Genomic DNA, 21391 nt, shown 5'->3' with positions numbered 1-21391 from the left:
TTTTGATGGCAGACTCTTGTGGGTCAGGGAGTTATTGCGGATGCACCATTAGTGCTTCCGTATAGTTGCGATGGTCTTTTGGTTGACAGGCGTTGTACAACTGCAGCTATCTCCCATCCTCTGCTGTCTTTTACTCTTCCCAAATTGATTTGCTCTATTGCGTTCTTGCTTTTTTACATTTAATCTTTCAGGGACTGGTTGGGTTTCCATTGTTTCACCTTTTTAAGTAGCTGATACACTCTTCTTTTTATGGGCGTTGCTTCAGACAAGATTCAGGCTTCCTCCAGTAAGCCATTTTGTGGATTTGTTTTTGTGATGCCATGAGTCGTCAGACTGTCTAGAACGATTGCCATGCTCAGTTTCCCTCAGTCCAGGCTGTTGACATTGCATTCCCATGGAACAGTTGACACTGTTTTTGCCAAGTGTTCAGTGAGTGTACTTTGGCTCTCTAAGGGCCATATGTAGGTAGCCTAATACCGGTCGGTAACGGACGATTTTCGGTAAATATCCCGTTACCGACCGGTATTTAGGCTTTTGCTATGTAGGGGGAACATTTCAGGATTCGGTAATTTACCGAATCGGTAAAATTACCGAATCGGTAATTTTACCGATTCGGTAAATACCGAATCTTGAAATGAGATGTAGGTGACACTCAAATGAGTGATGTGTAGGGAAAATAATATTTTGCTGGACTAACAGTGCCATGTGGCAGACATACATGCCCTTAGGGCATGTATGTGCGCCACATGTGCACACATGCAGGAATCAGGGGTGCAACAGGGTGTCAATGTGACACCCTGCCACCCTTGCTTGTGCTCCCCCCATTACCGAATCGGTATTTACCGATTCGGTAATGAGGCATACCTTCCCATTGATTCCTATGGGCCTCCAGGCCCATAGGAATCAATGGGAAGGTATGCCTCATTACCGAATCGGTAAATACCGATTCGGTAATTACCGAATTTCTCCGATTCGGTAATATTTACCGAATGATTACCTACATACGAGTTACCACTTCTTAAATACCGAATCGGTAAAGTTCGGTATTTAAGAAGTGGTAACTTGTATGCTGCCTACATATGGCCCTAAGTAACATAACATTCTCTTTACAGAACGTGTACAAACTCTACTAATATGGCCCATTGTTTTGTCTAATTTCCATCTATGAGTTGCCCATCACTCCACTCCACAGGTCCATTAAGGGTGGTTCAAGGGCCATGTTCCAGCCACTGGTGCCCGTCAGCCTGCAACGAGATCCCCCGTAAACCGAAGGACAAGGACTTCACTAGTCTTGGTGCAAACTCCAGATCCAGTTAGTTAGGATCATGGATGACATATTGGATCTTGGAAGTACTTAATCAAGTATCATCATTATTAAATTAATCATCCGTACATGTCAGAGAACTCCAGCCTAACTGCTTTTGAAATGGTTCGATGTGATCTGCTATTAGTATACGGAGAAAAAGAGAGCAAAGGAGGGAGAGGAGTAGATGGAAAGAAAGGGGGAGATAGGTTATGAGATAGAAAGAAAGTAAGAGTAAGACAGAAAGAGAAAGAGAGAAAACTTTGCATGACTTCAGACTTTTATCTACCTTTCTACTGTTGAGAGACACTGCTCATATCCTATTAACACTCGATTTGTAATAAAACACACAGAATAAGATCAGGATAATGGGGTCAAACGGATTGGATCACGACTTTACACAACAGATGACCTATCAGGTCTGATCACAAAACATTTTTTGGGCTGGTGCTATTACATGTCTGTGGTTTTAAATAAGGTAGTGATGGGTGTAAATGTTTTTGTAACACCCTAGAACGAAAAAAGATTCTAAAGGAGGCAATGTCTGACACGGATATGGGTGCACATTAGTTTTACAGCATTTTGTTATTTATGTGCGATGCTATATTGCATTGTATTGTTATGTTTCACAGTAGTTGTTCTGTTGCATCTGGTGTGTTGTGTTTTTTTTTTATTTTGCTTTGTGTTTTGTAATTGAGCTTCCACTTAAAAGCAGAAAAGTGACATAAACCTCCTTTAACAAACTGCCTTTTACACCTCAGGTCGTAAAACACTAATGCTCTAGCTACTAACTAAGACACCGGACAGCCTAACCCATGTCTGGAAATTAGCACTTCCAGGGCTCACTTTATTAGGGGTGGGAGGAACTTGCTGAGTTTCACTGCATGGAATTCTGCAGAGTTCCATAAAAACGCTGTGAGATTCTGCGGAGTTCCGCATCCTATGTAATTTTGGCACATTGTGCTGATTTTTAGTGCCAGGAGCTTGTTCTGCGCTGTAAAATCATCGTGAACAGCACACCATTTCGTGACAGAGGGCCCTGCTTCTTTCTGCCACGATTTCCTACTCTAGTTCCAGCTTTCTAATTGTGAGCACTAGTGACCTGCCACGACCGCATTGCGAAATCGGACTTATCCTACCACTGAATTTTCTCGCTTAAACCTTGAGAGCTGCGTGTGAGAAAACTCCGTCACATGGCGTTCAAAGCTCACCCCTACACTTAATGTCACATTGTCCATTGTGTTATTTTATGACTAAGGGGTAAGCATTCAATCCTGAAAAGAAAGTATCCAAACTCACAACACTTCTGCCAAGGAATTATGCCGCTGGTGTGTCATTTTTTGATGCACTGGCAGTGCTGTGTGGTGCTCCATATTTATAAGGGCATGTAAAGCCACCCTGCGTGACTTTTCATGGCCTTATAAATACAGCACTTTGCGTGAAAGAGATGTGCCATGGGTGTTGCTGTGGGTGTTCCCACGCAACACCCATGGTTTCTGCCGCAATTCCAGATTTACAACTTTTCGTAAACCCTGGATTGCGCCAGGATTCTGCAGAACACATAGAAAGAGGAAAATGCCTCTTGTGCTTTTTTTATGCAGGAAGGTGTCTCTTCCTGCACAAATAAAATCATCAATGCATATTGTTGTAAATATTATGCATCCCTGTGCTTTGAAAGTAACGCAGCATGGCTTGCGGCACTGCGCTACGTTACTTTCTTGAAAATAAGGCCTTTGTTTTCAGTGATCTGTCTTGACTCGACACCTTCAGGCACTTAGCTGAGACGTTTAATTAAGGAATGAAATGAAAAACAGTACTGAACAGACAGTGACATTATTGGCGATGCTACGGGTACAGGCGGTACTGAGCAGTTATTGGCTGGGGATGCAACCAAATTTACCAAAGTTACAGGACACACTGAAAGGAGACTGAACAATATGCCCCATTCCCCCTATTATGCACACATTTTCTACAGCGGTGTTCACTTCGCCATGTCACTTGTAGAGCAGATTCAACAAATACCACCGTCATGGTTACATTGTTTTATTGATAATATTGTGAATCATCCACCGCCGTTGGCCATCTGAAGGGTCATTTTAACAGAGATCCAGTCATCAGCGTTTGTTTCATTTGGATTTTTCTGGGATCGGAAGCTCTATAAACAAAAATAGAACAGACTTAGATTCCACACTGAGATCCAGCTGACTGCACAATACCACACACTGTGGATATCCAACTGACTGCACAATACCACACACTGTGTTGCAGCACTGCATACACCACAGCATCTCAAATACTGCCATGTGTCTTAGAGCAACAAAGAGCATCTTAAAGTGTAAACAACTTGGGACAAACTTAATTTTGTAAACATGGAATAGCTTTACAGTGGAAAGAACATTCATTTGTAATGTATTGATTATGGGGTGGCTTTAGGATATACAACACAGAAGAGTGATTAAACTATAGCTTTTCTTTCTGCAACGGCAGAGTTCAACATTTAGTATTTCTATACAGCATGAACAGTCTAGCTTTGGGTAACACTGCCAAGGGCACAATTCCATATTCCAAACGGGAGATAACTAGGGATTGGACTGCTAGCTGAGAGACCTCAGGAGGCAGGAACGGCTTGATTTTCCAATGTTTATTGAGATGGTGGTTGGCTCCCCTAGTTGTTGCACTGATGTGGTCCTGCGTAATCAGGTATTTGTTCAGAGTTATGCCTAAAGATCATGTGGAATCAACAATATGTGGATCGCAGCTGAGAGCTGTAAGTTGTTTGAGCCAGCCTTGAATGGGTGCAGAGTGGTTGTGGGGGGGCAACCAAGAGGAATTCAGTCTTGAGAGTATTTAGCATAATGTGATTGTGAGCTAAGCATTGTTCAGTTGTCAGAAGTACACAGTTAAGAGTTTTTATGTCTTCTGGTGAGGCCTTTTTCACATGCAGTTGAGTGTCATTGGCATACATGTGGTATTGTATGTTTGAATGGTTCCGAATGTCGGTGAGGGGTTCCAGGAACAAGTTGAAAAGCGTGGGTGAGACTGTGGACCTTGAGACACTCCAATTGAGATTGGCATATTGTTACAAAGGGAATGTTTAACTTTGATTATCTGCATTTTATTATGTAGGAACGAGACAAACCAATTTAAGACAGTGCCTGATCAGACCCATCCTTTTTTCCTGAAGAGCAATCAGGTTTTCGTGTTACACCGTGTCAAACGCCGAGGACAGATAAAGGAGAATAAGTAGGCACAGTTCGTTCTGGTCAAGTAGTCTCAGGGCGTCATCAGTAATGTGAGTTAGAGCTGTTTCAGTACTATGACCCACAGTAAAACCTGATTGGTATTGGTCAAGGAGCTGAAACTTTTCGATGTGATTGAATAGATGTATGTGTATGCATTTTTCAAGACGTTTAGCTAGAGTCATGATATTGGAAATTGGATGGAAGTTGTTGGGATCAGATAAGTCTACATTAGGCTATTTTGGAATGGGTGTGACTTGTCCTATTTTTAGGCAATCGGGGACCCTACCATGTATGAGAGATTGAAGGATAATCATGGATCAGAGTGGGAGAATGGCAAATCTAAGATCTTTGAAGAAATTGGCAGGCAAAGGATCATTTAAATTATTTGTGGGTTTCAATGAAGTTATAATTCTCAGCAGTTCAACATCGTTTGGTAGTATAAAGGTGTTCCACAATGCATTGTTTTTTAGAGTATGATATATGGTGCTAGAGGTAGGGGCACTCTGTGAGGTTTGCCATGACGATGGAATGGGCTAGGTCTGATAATGCCGATTTTGTAATGCGAGTTGCAGTTCAAGTTCAATCTTTCTTGACTTTGATAGATTTCCATCACTAGGGAGCAGATTGTTGGTTGGTTGAGTGGCTAACTTGTTGTTTGATGATTTCAAGTATTTTTTTGGGTCTGTATTTGACATTGTCAAGCTGAAACTTAAAGTGTTCAGCTTTGGTACTACGGATATGTTTGTTGTAAGAATTTCTTGTCATCTTCAACTGTTTTAGGTTTGTTATGGAAGGAGACTTTCTCCATGATCTCTCTGCAAGCCTTAGTTTGCATTGTTATTTGTTGAGGGAGTCATTGGACCAGGGTTTGGATAGTTTGATCAGCATCCTTTTGAGTTGCTTCAGAGCAGCAGTGTTGAATATATTTATCATGGCATGGATGTAGTGATCAGTGAAGTCATCCAGATGGGTCATATTAGAGGGTGGAGGAATTAGGTTATTACTAATAGAGATTAGGTAATTTACGTTAATGTACCTTATATTTCTAGTGGATCAAGGAATGGTATGCAGTTCCTAAGGAAGCGAGAGAAAAAGGACCAAAGGAGGGGGTGAAGAAAGAGGAGGGGATGGAGGGCAACTAGGTAAGTGAAGGATCTGAGGTGGGAGAGCTCCAATGAGGAGCAAGGGGACTCACACACCCCGACACTTGTCCTGCTTTATCATAGGGAAGCTCCTCTTTGGGCCGGCACTACAATGCCCAACAGGCCCCTCAGGGGGGCTCTTTGCTGGAGGTCTTTAGATTGGTATTTCAGGAGGCCCCATGTGTGGGGGTGGAGGGGATAAAGTGGTGAGTAGAGTGGGTGCAAAATGTGTATTAATAATAGCTATCAGTGCTCCAAGGAACCTTTATTGACTGGACACTATGCTATGGTTAAAAAGACTGGAAGAGTCTCAGCTGGCAGGAGGAATTCAACCTGTTACAGCTCAATGTGTGTTATCATAAAAGTGAGAGAATTAAATGGTCGACATGTTTCACGCCTAAATTACTCCGTGTGGAGTTTCTTCAGGATCAGGGGAAAAAACCTGATCTACTCTTAAGTGTAGGTGACAGTCATTGGGATATCCTAAGTTGTACCGTCCCTAATAAATGGATTCAAGTAAATCCAAAGGCGGGGGGCAAACAATTGATTTGTCCTTCTTGCGGACCTAGAAGGTAAAGGGGAAACAAAATGGGAAACAAACACATCCATCAAACTATCATGAAGCACTCATGGAATATATATCGGAACTCGGGAAATTCACATCGCTCCCTTAGCCAAGGTGTGACTTGTAGTGGTCATATTGAAGACCCTACTTGTGAGAAAGCACCAGTGTCGCTGTAATAACAGGTGCAATATAAGAAAACACAAGTGGTAACAGGTAAAAACAGGTAAAAAAAAAACTTGCTAGTTACATACCCAATGACTCAGTAGGGGATGAAACAGCACCCTGGTAGTTGTATGTCTATGGGCGCAGCCTGTTAGGAAAGGTAGAGCCCTTCCGCCATACCAGGGTTGCCCTTGGTCAATGCTAGCTTAGAGGAGAAAACCCACCTCTGGGAGAGGGGGCTAGAACTTCAGCTAGGATCTCTACGGTCATCTACAGCAGTGGCAGATGCAAGTAATCTAAAAAGAGGTGGAGCCAAACATGAAGACTATAGTACAGGCTATATTGACAATGGAACAAGGTGAGTCAGGGGAACGGTTAGTGAGATCATGTGTTAGGTATATCTAGTAATATCTGGTGGCACTGTTGGTAAAATTGAGAACAGGCAGGACACAGGAGGCTGACCTATAACCCCATGTCAGCGGTAAGCTCCAGGCTGTACACCTCCCAGCCTCGAAATGATGGTGCAGGCTATATTGGCAAAGGAACAAGGTACAGTGGATTAGTGTTTAGTGTGGTTAAGGGACATAGCATCCATATACAGAGTACAATTTATGATGACAAGATGTTATAAATACAAAAATACAATAATTGAGACCTCTAAAAAGTCTTATATAGCCTTCCCAACTAGGTTCCTTCCTTTATGTTACTAAAAGTAATAATCCGAGATCTCATCCATATTGAGGAAGTAGCCTTAGATACACAACAGCAAACAATAAAGTGCTATAGAGAAAAATATAATATCCGTAATTCGTGAGCAGCAATTGTATATAGAAAGTGCTAGTGCTTCTCAAGTATAATCATTTGGAAACAAAAAAAAAGTGCAAGTACGTCCATTTATGAAATATGGAATAGCCTTCCCTAACAAGTTCCTTCATTCCTTCCCTTAGATTACTAAAAAAATAACAATCAAAGATCTCGACCATGTTTGAGAAGGGAGTCACTCTACCAAACAACAGCAGTAAAGTGCTATAGGAAAAGACATCATCGTAGCAACCATTGCATAAAGGAAAAAGCAAATACAAAAAAAAAAAAAAAAAAAAAGAAAAAGTGCTAGTGCATCAATCTACAGGGATTACTATAATTTATAACAAAATACAATTCTATTTCCTACGCTTTACCCTTAAAAAAAGCCACAAAAATACTAATAGATTTCTATTGAGGAAATGCAAAAAAATCGCAAGGAAAGACATTTGATTATAAAAACTACTGCAATTATAATCAGCATGACCCAGACATTGTTCAGTTTCCTTTATCTTTTTCCAGAGCACTAAAATACTTCCAGTTTTTCTCAAATTTCTTAATGACACCCACCCGGCTTGCATATATCTAAAACTGGGCCAGTCGAACCAGTACCTCTCCCAGCTGTCCAAGGTTCCCCGAACGCTGTAAGAACTCGAATTAATAAGGATACTGTCCATCGAGCTGCCCCAGAAGGCACAAAGGATCAAGATCATAGCCAGGCCAGCTATCAAAATCATGAATCTAATATCTCACCGGCAGTTGCCGATCTTCTAGAGCAGGAGTCAGTATTACAGAACGCAACCCTGCCTAACTCCCCGCGAGAAGCTATAACCGGGGGAACAACTATCATCACAGCTGAAAGGCAGAGTTATCCCGATCAGGCGGATCAGTTTATTGATACCACTAGTACCCATCAATTGGATGTTAGGGACATGCTGAACTTAATATTAGATGAAGTTCGTGAAATTAAAAGAACCCAGAAACTGGAAATTGCGGCTCTACATGCACGTCTGGGGAAGATCGAGGAGGTAATGTCTGGATTTCCTGTCAAACTTCAGGAGGCTGAGGCTCGGATCTCAGTGCTGGAGGATCAAGTCAATACGGTCTTGTGTGAGGCGAAGGAAGCGACAAAAAAGAGGAAACACTTGGAAAATAGACTGGAAGATATCGAGGGCCATTCACGAAGATCAAATCTAAGAATAGTGGGGGTTCCGGAAGGTATAGAAAATTCACAGACGCTACAGTGGGTTAATACATTCATTAAGCAGACTGTGCTTCCTGAATTTGAAGGGGACCTTACAATCACCAGGGCTCATCGGGTCCCTGCAAATCCTTTTCCGAACTCTATTATGCCGCGAACAATCTTGCTAAATTTTGCTGATTATCGAATCAAGGAGAACATTTTGACGAAAGCTATTCAGCAGAGACAGTTTTCTATCAATGCAACCTCAAAATGTCGTATATTTGCAGACATGACTGCCTTAGCAGCACGAAGAAGGAAGGAATTTGTTAAACTCCTCCAGTTATTTAAATCTCATGGAGCCCAAGCCTCAATAGCTCAGCAATCCAAACTTAGAGTGCTAGTAAAGGGCACATTTTTTATTTTTTCAGATCTGGAGGAGGCTCAGGCGTTATTAAAGGAGATATCGCAGGGTTAATATTTTGATGAAGCACTTTTCAATATAAAGGAAAGAAGGGAAGAGGTTGAAATAGGCAGGATGAGCCAAGAATAGAGGGTAAAAAGAACGGCTTGATGGCTCTGTTTAAATCTGTTTTCTTTGTTTGCTTTTCTTTTCTCGGTTTTGAGCTTCTGGTGGGGGGGTCATAGGGGTAGAAGGGTCACCTGGGTGTAATACCATGACACCCATGAACAAAGGAGGGAAGGGTGAAATGTGGTTGGCGTGGTGGGGGTATCCACATTCTAAGGGGAGGAAGGGAGGGGGGGGATTCGGAGCAAAAAGAAAAAGGAGCAGGAGCAGGATTAAACGACATAGAAATTATATGATTAGGAATTTAAGTTTATCTGTAATGAGAAATCAAAATGAATTTTAGCAATTGCAAAATCTTATCAGTCAATGCCAATGGAATGTTAAATAAGCAAAAATATGGCGCTCTCATAAAATGGTTAATTTGATTTGACCCCCAAATAGTATATTTTCAAGAGACTCACTTAAAATCAAATTCCCCTAAACTTTTTTTACCTAGATTTTTCTCCCACGCTTTCTTCGCATCAGCTGGTTTGGCTCAGAGGGGAGTTGCAATATATCTTTCTAGGAAAATACCCTGGGAAATCCTACAAATTCAGAGAGATACACAGGGGAGATGGATATGGGTAATGGTTAAATTGCAGGGAAAATTTTTCAATCTTGTTAATTACTACGGTCCTGTTACTGACGAGACTGAAAGTCTGATCAAAATTCATGAGTCTTTAAGGGGAATTCCAGGACAGAACATACTAGGAGGTGACTTTAATTTTATACAAAACTTGAGGAAAGATACATCAAATAAAAATAAAAAACAATTAAAACCAAATACTTTAAGAGCGGTGGAGGCCCTCAAAAAAGAATATCAACTGGTAGATCCTTGGCGAATTAGGAATCCGGAAGACACAAAATTCACTTGCTATTCATATCGCTTTGCTACTGCATCTCGAATCGATTTTTATCTTATATCAAGATCTCTTCAAATTTCCAAAATCGATAGTGGGTGTAATCCTTTTTCTGATCACGCTAGAATCGAACTTACGATTGTAATAGATGGTGGGAAAGGGGAGCGGCCGAGGTGGCAGCTCGACCGTACTCTCCTTCAAAATCAGGATTGGGTAAAGGATTTCAGGGAATGGATCTTGGAATTTTTTAACTTAAATTCCAACACCGCTAATATGATTTCTGTCTGGGGTGGGTTCAAAGCTGCTGCTCGTGGTCAGATTATTGCCTATACGGCAGCCCAGGCCAAAGCAAGATCGCTTAAAATAGCTCAACTTCAGGCTACAGTCGAGAAAGAACATATTCTTCGGGATCAGAAATGTCCTAACGAATTCGAACAGGCAAAAACCATCTTGCGGGATTTTTTCGTTTTAGAAGAGATCTGTAGTTCTAAAATGTACCAGCAAAAGGTATATGAAGAAAATCAGTTAATAGGTAAAATGCTAGCAAACGCAACAAGAAAAAAACAGGAGTCAGCAATCATTCTAAAGATACAAGATCCTCAGACCGGTGGTGATGAAGTTGACAGGGAAAGGATCTCACAGATTTTTGTTGAACACTACCACAGTATCTACTCAACGGAATATTTAACAGGCGACGATATGATTTTTAATTATTTTTCTGAAGTCGCTATTCCCAAACTTTCTGAGAGTCGGGTTTCCCAACTAGAATCAGAGATCGAAACAGCAGAAATATCAACCTCTGTAAAAGAAACAGCCGGGGGAAAAGCATGTGGGCCAGATGGATTTCCCATCGAATTTTATAAACTATTCTTAAAAGAATTGCTGACCCCTCTGAAACAATTATTTAGTAACATTAAAGAGGGAGGTCGCATACCGGCAACATTTAAGGAGGCGACAATTGTGTCATTCGTGAAGAAAGACAAAAACCCCGAAAATATTAATTCCTACCGGCCCATAAGTCTTTTAAATTCTGACTATAAAATTTTAATGAAAATATGGGCTAAACGTTTTACATTTGCGGCTCAAGAGGTGATTAGTAGTGATCAGACCGGATTCATAGCCGGTAGATCCATGGCAGCCAACACCGAATTCCTAATTCAAGCTTTAGACTATTTTAATACCAACTTGACTCCGGCATGTATCGTCATGGTAGACGCGGAAAAAGCTTTCGACCTCGTCAATTGGAGCACCCTGTTTTTTACCCTAAGACAATTCGGATTTTCAGCCCAGATTGTTAATATGTTACGTAACATTTATCAAGACGCCTCGGCCCAGATTTTTATTAACATGAAAATAGCTGGGTCGATAAAAATTAATAGAGGGACCAGGCAGGGATGCCCTCTTTCACCGTTGCTATTTACTTTTTTCATTGAACCCTTAGCAATCAAGATTAGAAATAACGCTGCTATTCGATCTCCGGTTTTTCGAATGCCCAAAATAAAATTATTTGCGACGACATTATTTTATATCTGAGGCCCGATAAAGAAATTATTGAGAGTGTGTTAATAGAATTTAGAGAATTTGAACAAATTGGTGGTTATAAAATAAATTCCACTAAAACAGAAATACTAGCTTTAAATACTGATCTTAATTATCTTCCATCGGATTTAAGGACACAAGCAGCCAATAAAGATCCGGTTAGGTATTTGGGAATTTATATTAACTCCTATTACCACCAGCTGTATGAATTAAATTACATTAGGATGAAAGATAAAATCAAGAAGCTTTTTGATCAGTGGCTTTTATTACCACTCTCAATTGTGGGCAGGGTATCTCTTATTAAAATGTCAATACTTCCGTTGCTCATATTTTTATTTAGTAATATCCCTATAAAAATCAAGTTCTCCTTTTTTAAAGAAATAGAGACTATGTTCAGAAGTTTTGTATGGGGGAAAAAATTTTCAAGGGTTAAACTGCCAATAGTACAACTATCTACCTCACAGGGCGGTCTAGCCCTACCAGTTGTGAAAACATATTATGAGGCCGCCTTTTTAGATATAGTGGCGGGACTGATGGGATCGACATCCAAGCGAGACAGCTTCTTTTTGGACCAAATGCTACAGGAAAATAGCTCCAACCTACAAGTGTTCCTAAAAACTTCCAAATATCCAAAAAAAAACCGATATAAGACCTTAAGGGAATATTATTTTAGACTTCAGTGTTTTTCAAAAAAAATAGACTCCTCCGGCATGCAATTCTTGAGTTTGAGGGAATGTTTAGATCTCGGGCTCCAATTGAACAAAAATCATTTAACTAAATGGGAAAAGTGTGGGTTAAAAGAATTGAGACACTTTTTTATCTCCAATCGAATGATTTCGTGGCAAGAGGTGATGACTAGAGCAAACAGCCCGAACAGACCTATCTTTTTCGAATATATACAGATTGTATATTTTATAAAGAAAATATATGGTATTATTAATTCTCCATCCGAACTAGCAGTAGCCCTATACGGGGCCAAAATAATTGGCATAGGGAAATGGTATAGGTTGCTACTTCAACAGAATCAAACGCCACTGGTTGAAAGCCACCTAAGAAAAATAGATCACGTGACACAATGCAGTCTTCAATGTAAAGACTGGGAGACGATTTGTCGTCTAGGCAATAAAGCATTAAGAGCGGCCAACTTTAAAAGGATGGCCTTTCTATCACGTTGGCTAGCCTATTTGACACCGGAGGCCTTGGGCAAAAGATACCCGGAAGTTGAAAATAAGTGTTTTAGATGTCTCGCTAATGGTCAGGGTGGCTGGCATCATATTTTCTTCTCTTGCCCGAAACTAGAACTATTCTGGAATACAATTTTTGTGGATTTGGAAAGGGCAATTGGGAAAAGTATTCAGCCAGAGGCAGAATTGGCTTTGTTCGGCATCATTAAAAATAGAACGATAACTAGTAGGGCTGAGGAGACCTTTATATTTATTTCTTGCATGGTTGCCCGTTCCTTAATTCTACAGAATTGGAAGTCCACAGATGCTCCCTCTCACTTGAAATGGTGGATGAAAATGAGAAGAACCTGTAATTTGGAAATTTATGTTGCTTTTGTGACGTAATTGTAAGTTGCACCAGATGACATCATTGGGTGAATATAAACGCTTTAAATGTCGCAATTCTGCTAGATAATTGCAAACACATATGGGAATTAGTGAGGGTTAAACATTTTATTTGTTATTTCCATGTTTTAATTACTTTTTGTGTTTGTTTCGCTTAAGTTGACCGATTGGGCCTTTGACAAAATAGCCGACCAATGAACACGACGAGACAGCTACCATTCCACAAGGTTTCAGACCAAGTGCGCACGTCCAGGCTCCCGAACAAGTGGCCTCAAGAGGACCTACACAGCCTGTACCCAAGCAAGGTCACGACTGGACTTTTGCCAAGAACTTTAACAATGGACGATTTTGACAACCAGATGGATCATGTCAGACGGTGTGACATCATAGACTTTTGGAAACCGAAACGGACGATCTTAACCTACCAATCAGAAGTGCCTAAAACTGACTTTCGTTACATTTTGACATTAATTTCATTATAAAAATGGTAGAATAGTGAGTTGTAGGAGTTGCGTTGTGAATCTTTCCTTTTGCCTGACGTTATGCTGACGGAGAGGACGGTGACACTGCAGGACAGCTGTTTCCCTGAATCTTTGAAAGACTAAATTGCTGCCCAATTTCCTGATGAACTGAGGACTTTCGAACTGATGGGCATGGATTGATGCGTACACGCTTATGGTCTCGACCCAATCATTGGGACTGTAGTGTGCTGCGTGACGACTTGATTAACTTAGAGGACGACTAATAGCCAGATTAGGTAAATATGGTGTTCTGTGGTTTGAATAATGATCTACTAAATTCTTACATTAGTTAGATAAACAATATTATTGATTAACAAGCAAATGTGTTGGGTCATTTATTGAAAGAAACAGATTAAGAATTTAGAATGTTTAGATGGATTAAATCACCTAACATCAAAAACAACTAATTTGATCTGTCGACTACGTAGAAGGAGTATCTTGATGTTTAAGATTAAAAGGTGTAGTAATAAGGGAATTAGTGAAAATAAGTTATTTTCCTTTAGGTTATAAGGTATTCCTTTCATGTCAGCTTTTGGAACACTCATCTCTCCCTTAGGAGCAGACCAATGAAGTTTGAGTGTTGGTGTTATGGGCCCCACCAGTGAATGCATTGAGTGAATGTGTTAGTGAGATATTCGGTCTGTAAAGAAGGGAGGATTTGAGAAATTCCACGCTGCAGCAGTTTTACTGGTAGCAGTATGATGGTTTTTATTGATTTGGTTTAGGTGATTATTGCTTGTAAATTGCTTATTGATTGGTATTGGTTTATGTATAAACACTCTATGTTGAGTCGCGTCGAGTTTTATGTTGTTTGCACGGCTTCTGGGATGTAGGAAGTCAGAACAACAGTACAGTCATAAGGAGAGACTAGCGATACACGGAAGACAGAAAAGATGTATTACGATCCACCAGAAAAGGAGAAAAAGTCCTGGTTTGGAAAAATTAAGAAGTGGCTCAAAAAGGACAAACCGATTGTGACTAGGGAAGGACAATTACTTCCTCCACCGAAAACCCCCGCATCCTTTATGGTTGCGAAATACGGATATCATATTTGTATTTGGTTAGACAATTGGGTAAATTATATCAAGAACGACGGAGTCTTGGCATTTCCAGAGCATGGTTCATTTAATTTAGCAGATTTAAGAAATTTGAGAGAGAACATGATGAATCTAGAACCGAGACCTAGACCAACACAATTTGAAGCATTGACTGAATGGGAAGATGAGATGCATGATCGAGAGAGAGGAGTGGCGGAAGATATAGGTACATGTTTGGTAGATCCTATGGACATGAGAATCATGATGATAGAATGAGAAGGTGGCAGAATGCGAGTATGACTGAAGGTCTATTTCCTGTAAGAACTGCTGAAGAAATTGGAGGTAGAAAATGAACAGAGAAAAGACATAATGTTGAATCAAGAGGGTATGGAGTGAATGAGTCGGAGGATGATGTTCTTGATGACATGTTTTATAAAAATCCACCTCCGTATCATCATTAAGTCAGAACCAGTGTCCCAAGATTTAGAGAAATGTAATTCCATTAGAGAGGTAGAGAAAAAATCAGATGGTAAGGTAAATGGTAAAAATTCGGCAGAATTAGCGAAAACGACTTTAGAATTAACTGAAAAAATACGAGAATTGACTAAAAAACTAGAAGCTGTGACTGTTCCAGTGACGATAGGCCCTGTGATGCCTATTTTTGATAAACAGAAAGATAGCGAACATTGTTTAACAGTTCCTTATAATAGCAATAAACAGGCTGAGAAGCCAAAGCAGAGCCAAAATGAAAATCCATGGAGACAGACAATGAGTATGATCGAACCGAATGTTTCAAGTAACCCATTTATAGGCCCAAATTTAGCAGAAAGACAAACAATGACTGTGGAGTCAATGTTAGAAACACCAAAGGATTCAGAACGAAGTAATGTAGAGAAACCAGTAGGTCCATCTACGGAAGAATTAAGTGAATGGTTGAGAAGCTTGCAGAGAAAAGACATAGAATCCCAATCAATAGATGTGGCCAAATTACGAATGGTACTGGAAGAGTTGATAGTAGGAACTATCCCCACAGAGAAATTTAAAACTTATCAGGATGAGGAATTACTATTTTTGTGCAAAAGTGTAACATGGAGAGTGAAAGACTAGAAGAAGTAGCAAATGAAATGGGTATAGATATTGAAAAGGTAAAGGCTTTACAAAAACCATATCGAATAGATTTCACTGAAAAAGATATTGAAAATTTGAACACCACAGGACGGATAAGTCAGATTAAGGAAATAATCATTTTGTTGAGAAAATGGGGAGATGTGGATAAATGGAGAAGCAGGTGGTACCGAAAACGAGATGATGCCCCAGATAAAACGTTTGCAGTATTCCCTGTAAGAGAAAAGGAAAAAGTAGTAACGGAATGCCCCATGAGAGAAATTCCAGTAGGAGGATATGTACATGTTTCATGGACAAGGCAGGATATTTTGTCATTTTCAAATGATTTCCCTCGACTACGCGAAAAGCCTGTCGAGTGGTATAGGCAAGTGGACAGATTTTTGAAGTTGTCTACAGTTATATGGATTCATCTGAATAGCTTATTTGACATAATAGTACCAGCAGATTTATGGACAGAGTGCAAACTGATGAAAATTGGCCAATACAAGAATACCCTAGGGATCCAAAAACTGGAGCTCCAGACCCCGAGGTAGTGAAGAAATATGAACAGGTTATTGCCTTTCTGAAAAACAAAGTACCCCCTAAAGAGACAGATTAAGACTTACTTTACAGAGCCAGTGAAAGTTAGCATAGGGAAATTTTCCGAAATGCACCACTTTGTCGTGTGCGATACCAGTCCTGTGAATTTATTAGGTAGGGATTTGCTGTGTAAGATGAATTGCACTATATTCTGTACCCCTGATGGGATAGCATTTGAGACCCCTGATGAAGATGTGTTATATAAAATGACAATGGTAAACAGGGAAAAAGAGGTTACTGAAACCTATGCTGTATTTAACCCTGATGAATTACCTAAAGAATTGAAACAGACCGTAAAAGCAGAAGTTTGGGATTTCACAGGAGAAGATGTGGGATTAATGAGAAATGTAGGTCCAGTGAAAATAACAGTGAAGGAAGGAGTAAGCTATCCAATTGTCCCTCAATATAAATTGACACCTGAAATAATTGAAGGAGTTACTCCTGTGATTGAGAAAATGATAAAACAAGGCATTCTGAGAGAAATAATGAATAGTCCATGTAATTCACCAATTATGGGACTGAAAAAGCCTAATGGAAAGTTCAGGATAGTACAAGATCTGAGAAAGATAAACAAAATTGTTGTATATTGCTGTCCTATTGTACCAAATCCATCTGTGATTTTGTATCAGATTCCCCATGATGCAGAATGGTATACAGTGATTGATCTATGCCATGCTTTCTTTTCCATCCCATTGCACCATGACAGCCAGCAAATATTTGCGTTTCATTTTGGCGAACGTATTTTGGCTTGGTGCCGAATTCCACAGGGGTATACAGAAAGCCCCTCAATATTTAATCAGCTATTAAAGAAGTCTTTGGAAAGTCTAGAAATACCCGAAAATTCAGTGTTAGTTCAATATATCGACGACCTTCTTGTGGCGTTGAAAACCCGCGAAGCTTGTGAGATAGACGTCGCCTTCCTGACCGAGACCTGGATGAACGAAGCCTCCTCTCCAGACATCGCCATAGCCATCCCTGAATACAAGATCGCCCACAGAGACCGCATCGAGTCGGAGGAGGAATCACCATCGTCCACAAGAAAACCATCAGGGTCTCAACAAACACAGACGACACTCTCAGCACCGCCGAACAAATGCACTTCCAAATCCACACAGAACCCAAGACCACCCTAAGAGGCACCCTCGTCTACAGACCACCCGGACCCCGACCACAATTCTGCGACGCCATCGCCGACTTCATCAGCACGCACGCACTGACCTCCACCGATTACATCCTCCTCGGAGACCGGAACTTCCATCTGGAAAAAAACAACAACAGCTACTCCTCCACCCTGACAGACAACCTCGCCAACCTCGGACTGGATCAGATCGTCACAACACCGACCCACATTGCCGGACACACCCTCGATGCCATCTTCTCCTCAAGCCCCCACATCTCCTCCAGCCACATCTCCGAACCCACCTGGACCGACCACCTCTGCATCCACTTCACCTTCCGGAAACCCGTCGCACATCACCGCACCCTGCAGATCCCCCACCGCCACTGGGGCAAAATCACCGAATTACAACTACAGACAAACCTCGCACTCCACCCACCGACCCACCCCTCCAACCCTGATGATGGTGCACGCACCCTCAGACGATGGATGGACAACTGCACCAACACTCTAGCCCGCTGAAAAAGCAAACCCTCGAAGACACCAGCAAGAGAGCCAACTGGTTCACCCCAGAACTCCTAGCGTCAAAGCGCACCTGCCGGAAGTTGGAGAACATATGGCACAGCGATCAATCACCGGGCAACCGTGCAGCCCACAAAGACGCCATCTGCAACCACCACCACCTCATCAGGACTGCCAAGAGGACCTCCTTCAAAAACCGTCTCGACAACAGCGCACACAACAGCAAGGAGTTCTTCAACGTCGTGAAGGAACTCTCCAACCCCAGCTCCAACGTCAACGACATCCCGCCGTCACAAGCCCTGTGCGACTCCCTCGCCACCTTCTTCCACCGCAAGATTGCCGACATCCACGACAGCTTCAACCCCCGGACGACCCTAACAGCCCCCAACACGCCAGACTCACCCCACCCCACCGACCACAACCCTCTGACAACCTGGGCCAATATGACCAACGAAGAAACAATCAAGACCATGGGCACAATCCACTCCGGCTCGTCGTCTGACCCGTTTCCACACCACATCTTCAACAAAGCCGGCAACTCCATCGCACCACACCTGCGCAACATCATCAACCTCTCCTTCGAGACCGCGACCTTTCCTGAGAGCTGAAAACACGCCGAGATCAACGCCCTACTGAAGGAACCTAAGGCGGACCCGAGCAAACTCAAAAACTTCTTGCCCATCTCCCTGCTTCCATTCCCAGCTAAGGTCATCGAGAAAATAGTCAACAGCCAGCTCACACGCTACCTCGAAGACAACCGCATCCTGGACCCCTCCCAGTCAGGGTTCCGCAGCAACCACAGCACCGAGACCACCCTCATCGCCGCCACAGACGACATCAGGACCCTACTGGACAATGGCGAGACAGCGCCCCTCATCCTTCTGGACCTCTCCGCCGCCTTCGACACCGTCTGCAACCGCACACTACGCACACGGCTCCACGATGCAGGGATCCGAGACAAGGCCCTGGACTGGACCTCCTCCTTCCTCTCCAGCAGAACCCAGAGAGTCCGCCTCCCCCCGTTCCGATCCGAAGCCTCCGAGATCATCTGCGGCGTCCCGCAGGGATCCTCCCTCAGCCCGACGCTGTTCAACGTCTACATGGTGCCTCTCGCACGCATCGCCCGACATCACAACCTCAACATAATATCCTACGACACGCAACTGATCCTCTCCCTCACAAGGACCCCCTCACCGCAAAATCCAACCTCCACCACGGAATGAAGGCCGTCGCCGACTGGATGAAGGATAGCCGCCTTAAGCTGAACACAGACAAGACGGAGATCCTCATCCTCGGGCCCAACCCCTCAGCATGGGACGACTCCTGGTGGCCCGCGTCGCTGGGGACTCCCCCCGCACCCACCAACAACGCACGCAACCTGGGAGTCATCCTCGACTCGAAACTCACCATGGCCAAATAAGTCAACGCTGTCTCCTCCACCTGCTTCAACACCCTCTGCATGCTCCACAAGGTCTACAGATGGATCCCGACTGACACAAGGAAAACAGTCACCCAGGCCCTAGTCAGCAGCAGACTCGACTACGGAAACGCCCTCTACGCCGGAGCCCCAACCAAGCTCATCAACAGACTGCAAAGAATCCAGAATGCCTCTGCACGCCTGATCCTCGATGTCCCGCGTCGCGACCACATCACTCCCCACCTGAGGAACCTACACTTGCTCCCTGTCGTCAAAAGAATCTCCTTCAAGCTCCTAATCCACGCACACAAGGCACTCCACAAGACCGGCCCAGCCTACCTCAACAGCTGAGTCTCCTTCTACGTACCCAACAGGAAACTCCGCTCAGCAGACCTCTCCCTGGCTACCGTCCCACGCATCCGCAGAACCACAGCCGGAGGCAGATCCTTCTCTCACCGCGCCGCCAAGACCTGGAACACTCTCCCCCTCATCCTACGACAAACCGAAGACCTTCTAACCTTCAGGAGACAACTCAAGACATGGCTGTTCGACCAATAGCTGCATGTCCCCCCCCTTCCCCTCCCTCAGCGCCTTGGAACCCTTGCGGGTATGTAGTGCGATTTACAAATTGCATGATTGATGATTGATTGATTGATTGGACGAAGGCAACCCTTTGACAGAGGCATAGTGTGCTGCAGACGGGGCGACTGGCAACTAGTCGCTCTTCTTGATGTCATTGCAGTTGTTAGAGGCCCACCGGCTGCGTCAATTTAAGAGGAGTTGCGGTGTTCTGAACGGGGGTAGAGAAAGGAAAGAAAGGAAGCGCCCCGGAGCAGCATGCTCAAGGGCAGGAAGTGGCCATGGACCACAAAGTGAGGTTCCAGAGTCAGGAGGTAGGTCCTGTCTAAGGGTATGGGAACTCACCATCTAGTTGATGCTCTCATGCATGGAACCTACCCACGACCGGACTCCTGGGAATGATTTTGCGTTCTGCTGCGGACGGCAGCCTAATGAGCTGTGAGTCACGTGTATTGACAATGAAAAGGGGACTGAAGAAGCCGGTAATGGGTGTCATATTAGAATAGTGAACCAGCTCCTAATCACTAGTATTCGGATGGGTGCCATGATGGAATGGTCAGAGGACACACAGACGCATGTTGAGTGCAGCGTGTGGTCGCCCCTGGGGGAGGGACTATAAAGCAACGTCCTACCAATAACTGCAGTCATATCTTGTAAGGTGTAACTGAATGTTAAATATCTACAGGTTCCCATTTCGTGCAGGGGGCTTACCAAAACGATCACTGCAGGTGACAACAGGAGTGACAGTAACCTGTGGAGTAGCGTCAGTCAGTGTTCATGTAGAGGGACTGTAGGGAAAATCTCTACTGCACATTGGATCAAGGCCTGGGGAGACCCATGGGAAACCATGGAAGAGTATATCGTTGATAACCAGTTGAGCCGCCTCCGGGAGAGGTGACACTGTGGAGTCAGTGGCCATGGGTACTGTTTGATTAACCTCTGCCCAGGGGATTTAATCGGTAACTCCTGTGGAGCTAGTGGAAGGCGGAATATCCAGCGTTGTTCTTTATTGAAAAGGACCTATTGGGTAATATTGGGGAATGCTTCCAATATCGTCCACTTGATGTCATCATGAGTGTGTTGGTGTTCGATATAGTGGGAGAGCACCTTGGTGGTAGTCCTACAACGCCTGATGTTGCTTCTATGCTCCGTCATGGGGTCTTTGCTGTCCTGGTCGTCATGCCAATATAGTTTTTGGAGCAGGGGCAGGTAATCACGTATATACAATTGCGGGTGTTGCAATTGGTGTTTGTCATCTGGGTCCATGTGAAGGTGGGAGAGAGTTTCACTTCTTTAGATGGGCATGTGAATGGGCACACACTACATGAACCACAGGGAAAGTGACCCCATATTTCTAGACCACTGTTTGGTCTTATGAGGTTGACCTTGTCTAGACAGTACCTTTTCCAAGATTCGAAAAGCATGAACCCACAAAAACTACAAGGCCAAGGAAAACAAAAAAAAGAACTATAGAAAAATGCTCACATTCTTCCTAATGGAGCAGAGGCGAAACATGCCTCAGACTGTACTTACCTGAAGCAACACAAGTAAATCTGAGAGTTTT

At 43.0% G+C, this 21391-nt stretch overlaps 1 protein-coding gene across 2 annotated transcripts in view; it reads right to left on the bottom strand.

Moving 5' to 3' along the window:
* Nucleotides 1-3072: 3072 nt before the first annotated feature.
* Nucleotides 3073-21391, bottom strand: part of LOC146822221 (uncharacterized) — a 168703-nt gene continuing 150384 nt past the window's right edge. For both annotated transcript variants that reach the window (XM_085613370.1, XM_085613371.1), the window contains exon 12: nucleotides 3073-3458. In XM_085613370.1, the coding sequence (XP_085469496.1) occupies nucleotides 3430-3458 (29 nt within the window). In that variant the 3' untranslated portion in view covers nucleotides 3073-3429. The remainder of the gene's footprint in view (nucleotides 3459-21391) is intronic.

Source organism: Triturus cristatus, chromosome 6, assembly GCF_964204655.1.
Source record: "Triturus cristatus chromosome 6, aTriCri1.1, whole genome shotgun sequence".
Taxonomy (NCBI): domain Eukaryota; kingdom Metazoa; phylum Chordata; class Amphibia; order Caudata; family Salamandridae; genus Triturus; species Triturus cristatus.
Note: the sequence above shows the minus strand (reverse complement) of the source record. Positions and strands in the feature narration are given on the sequence as shown.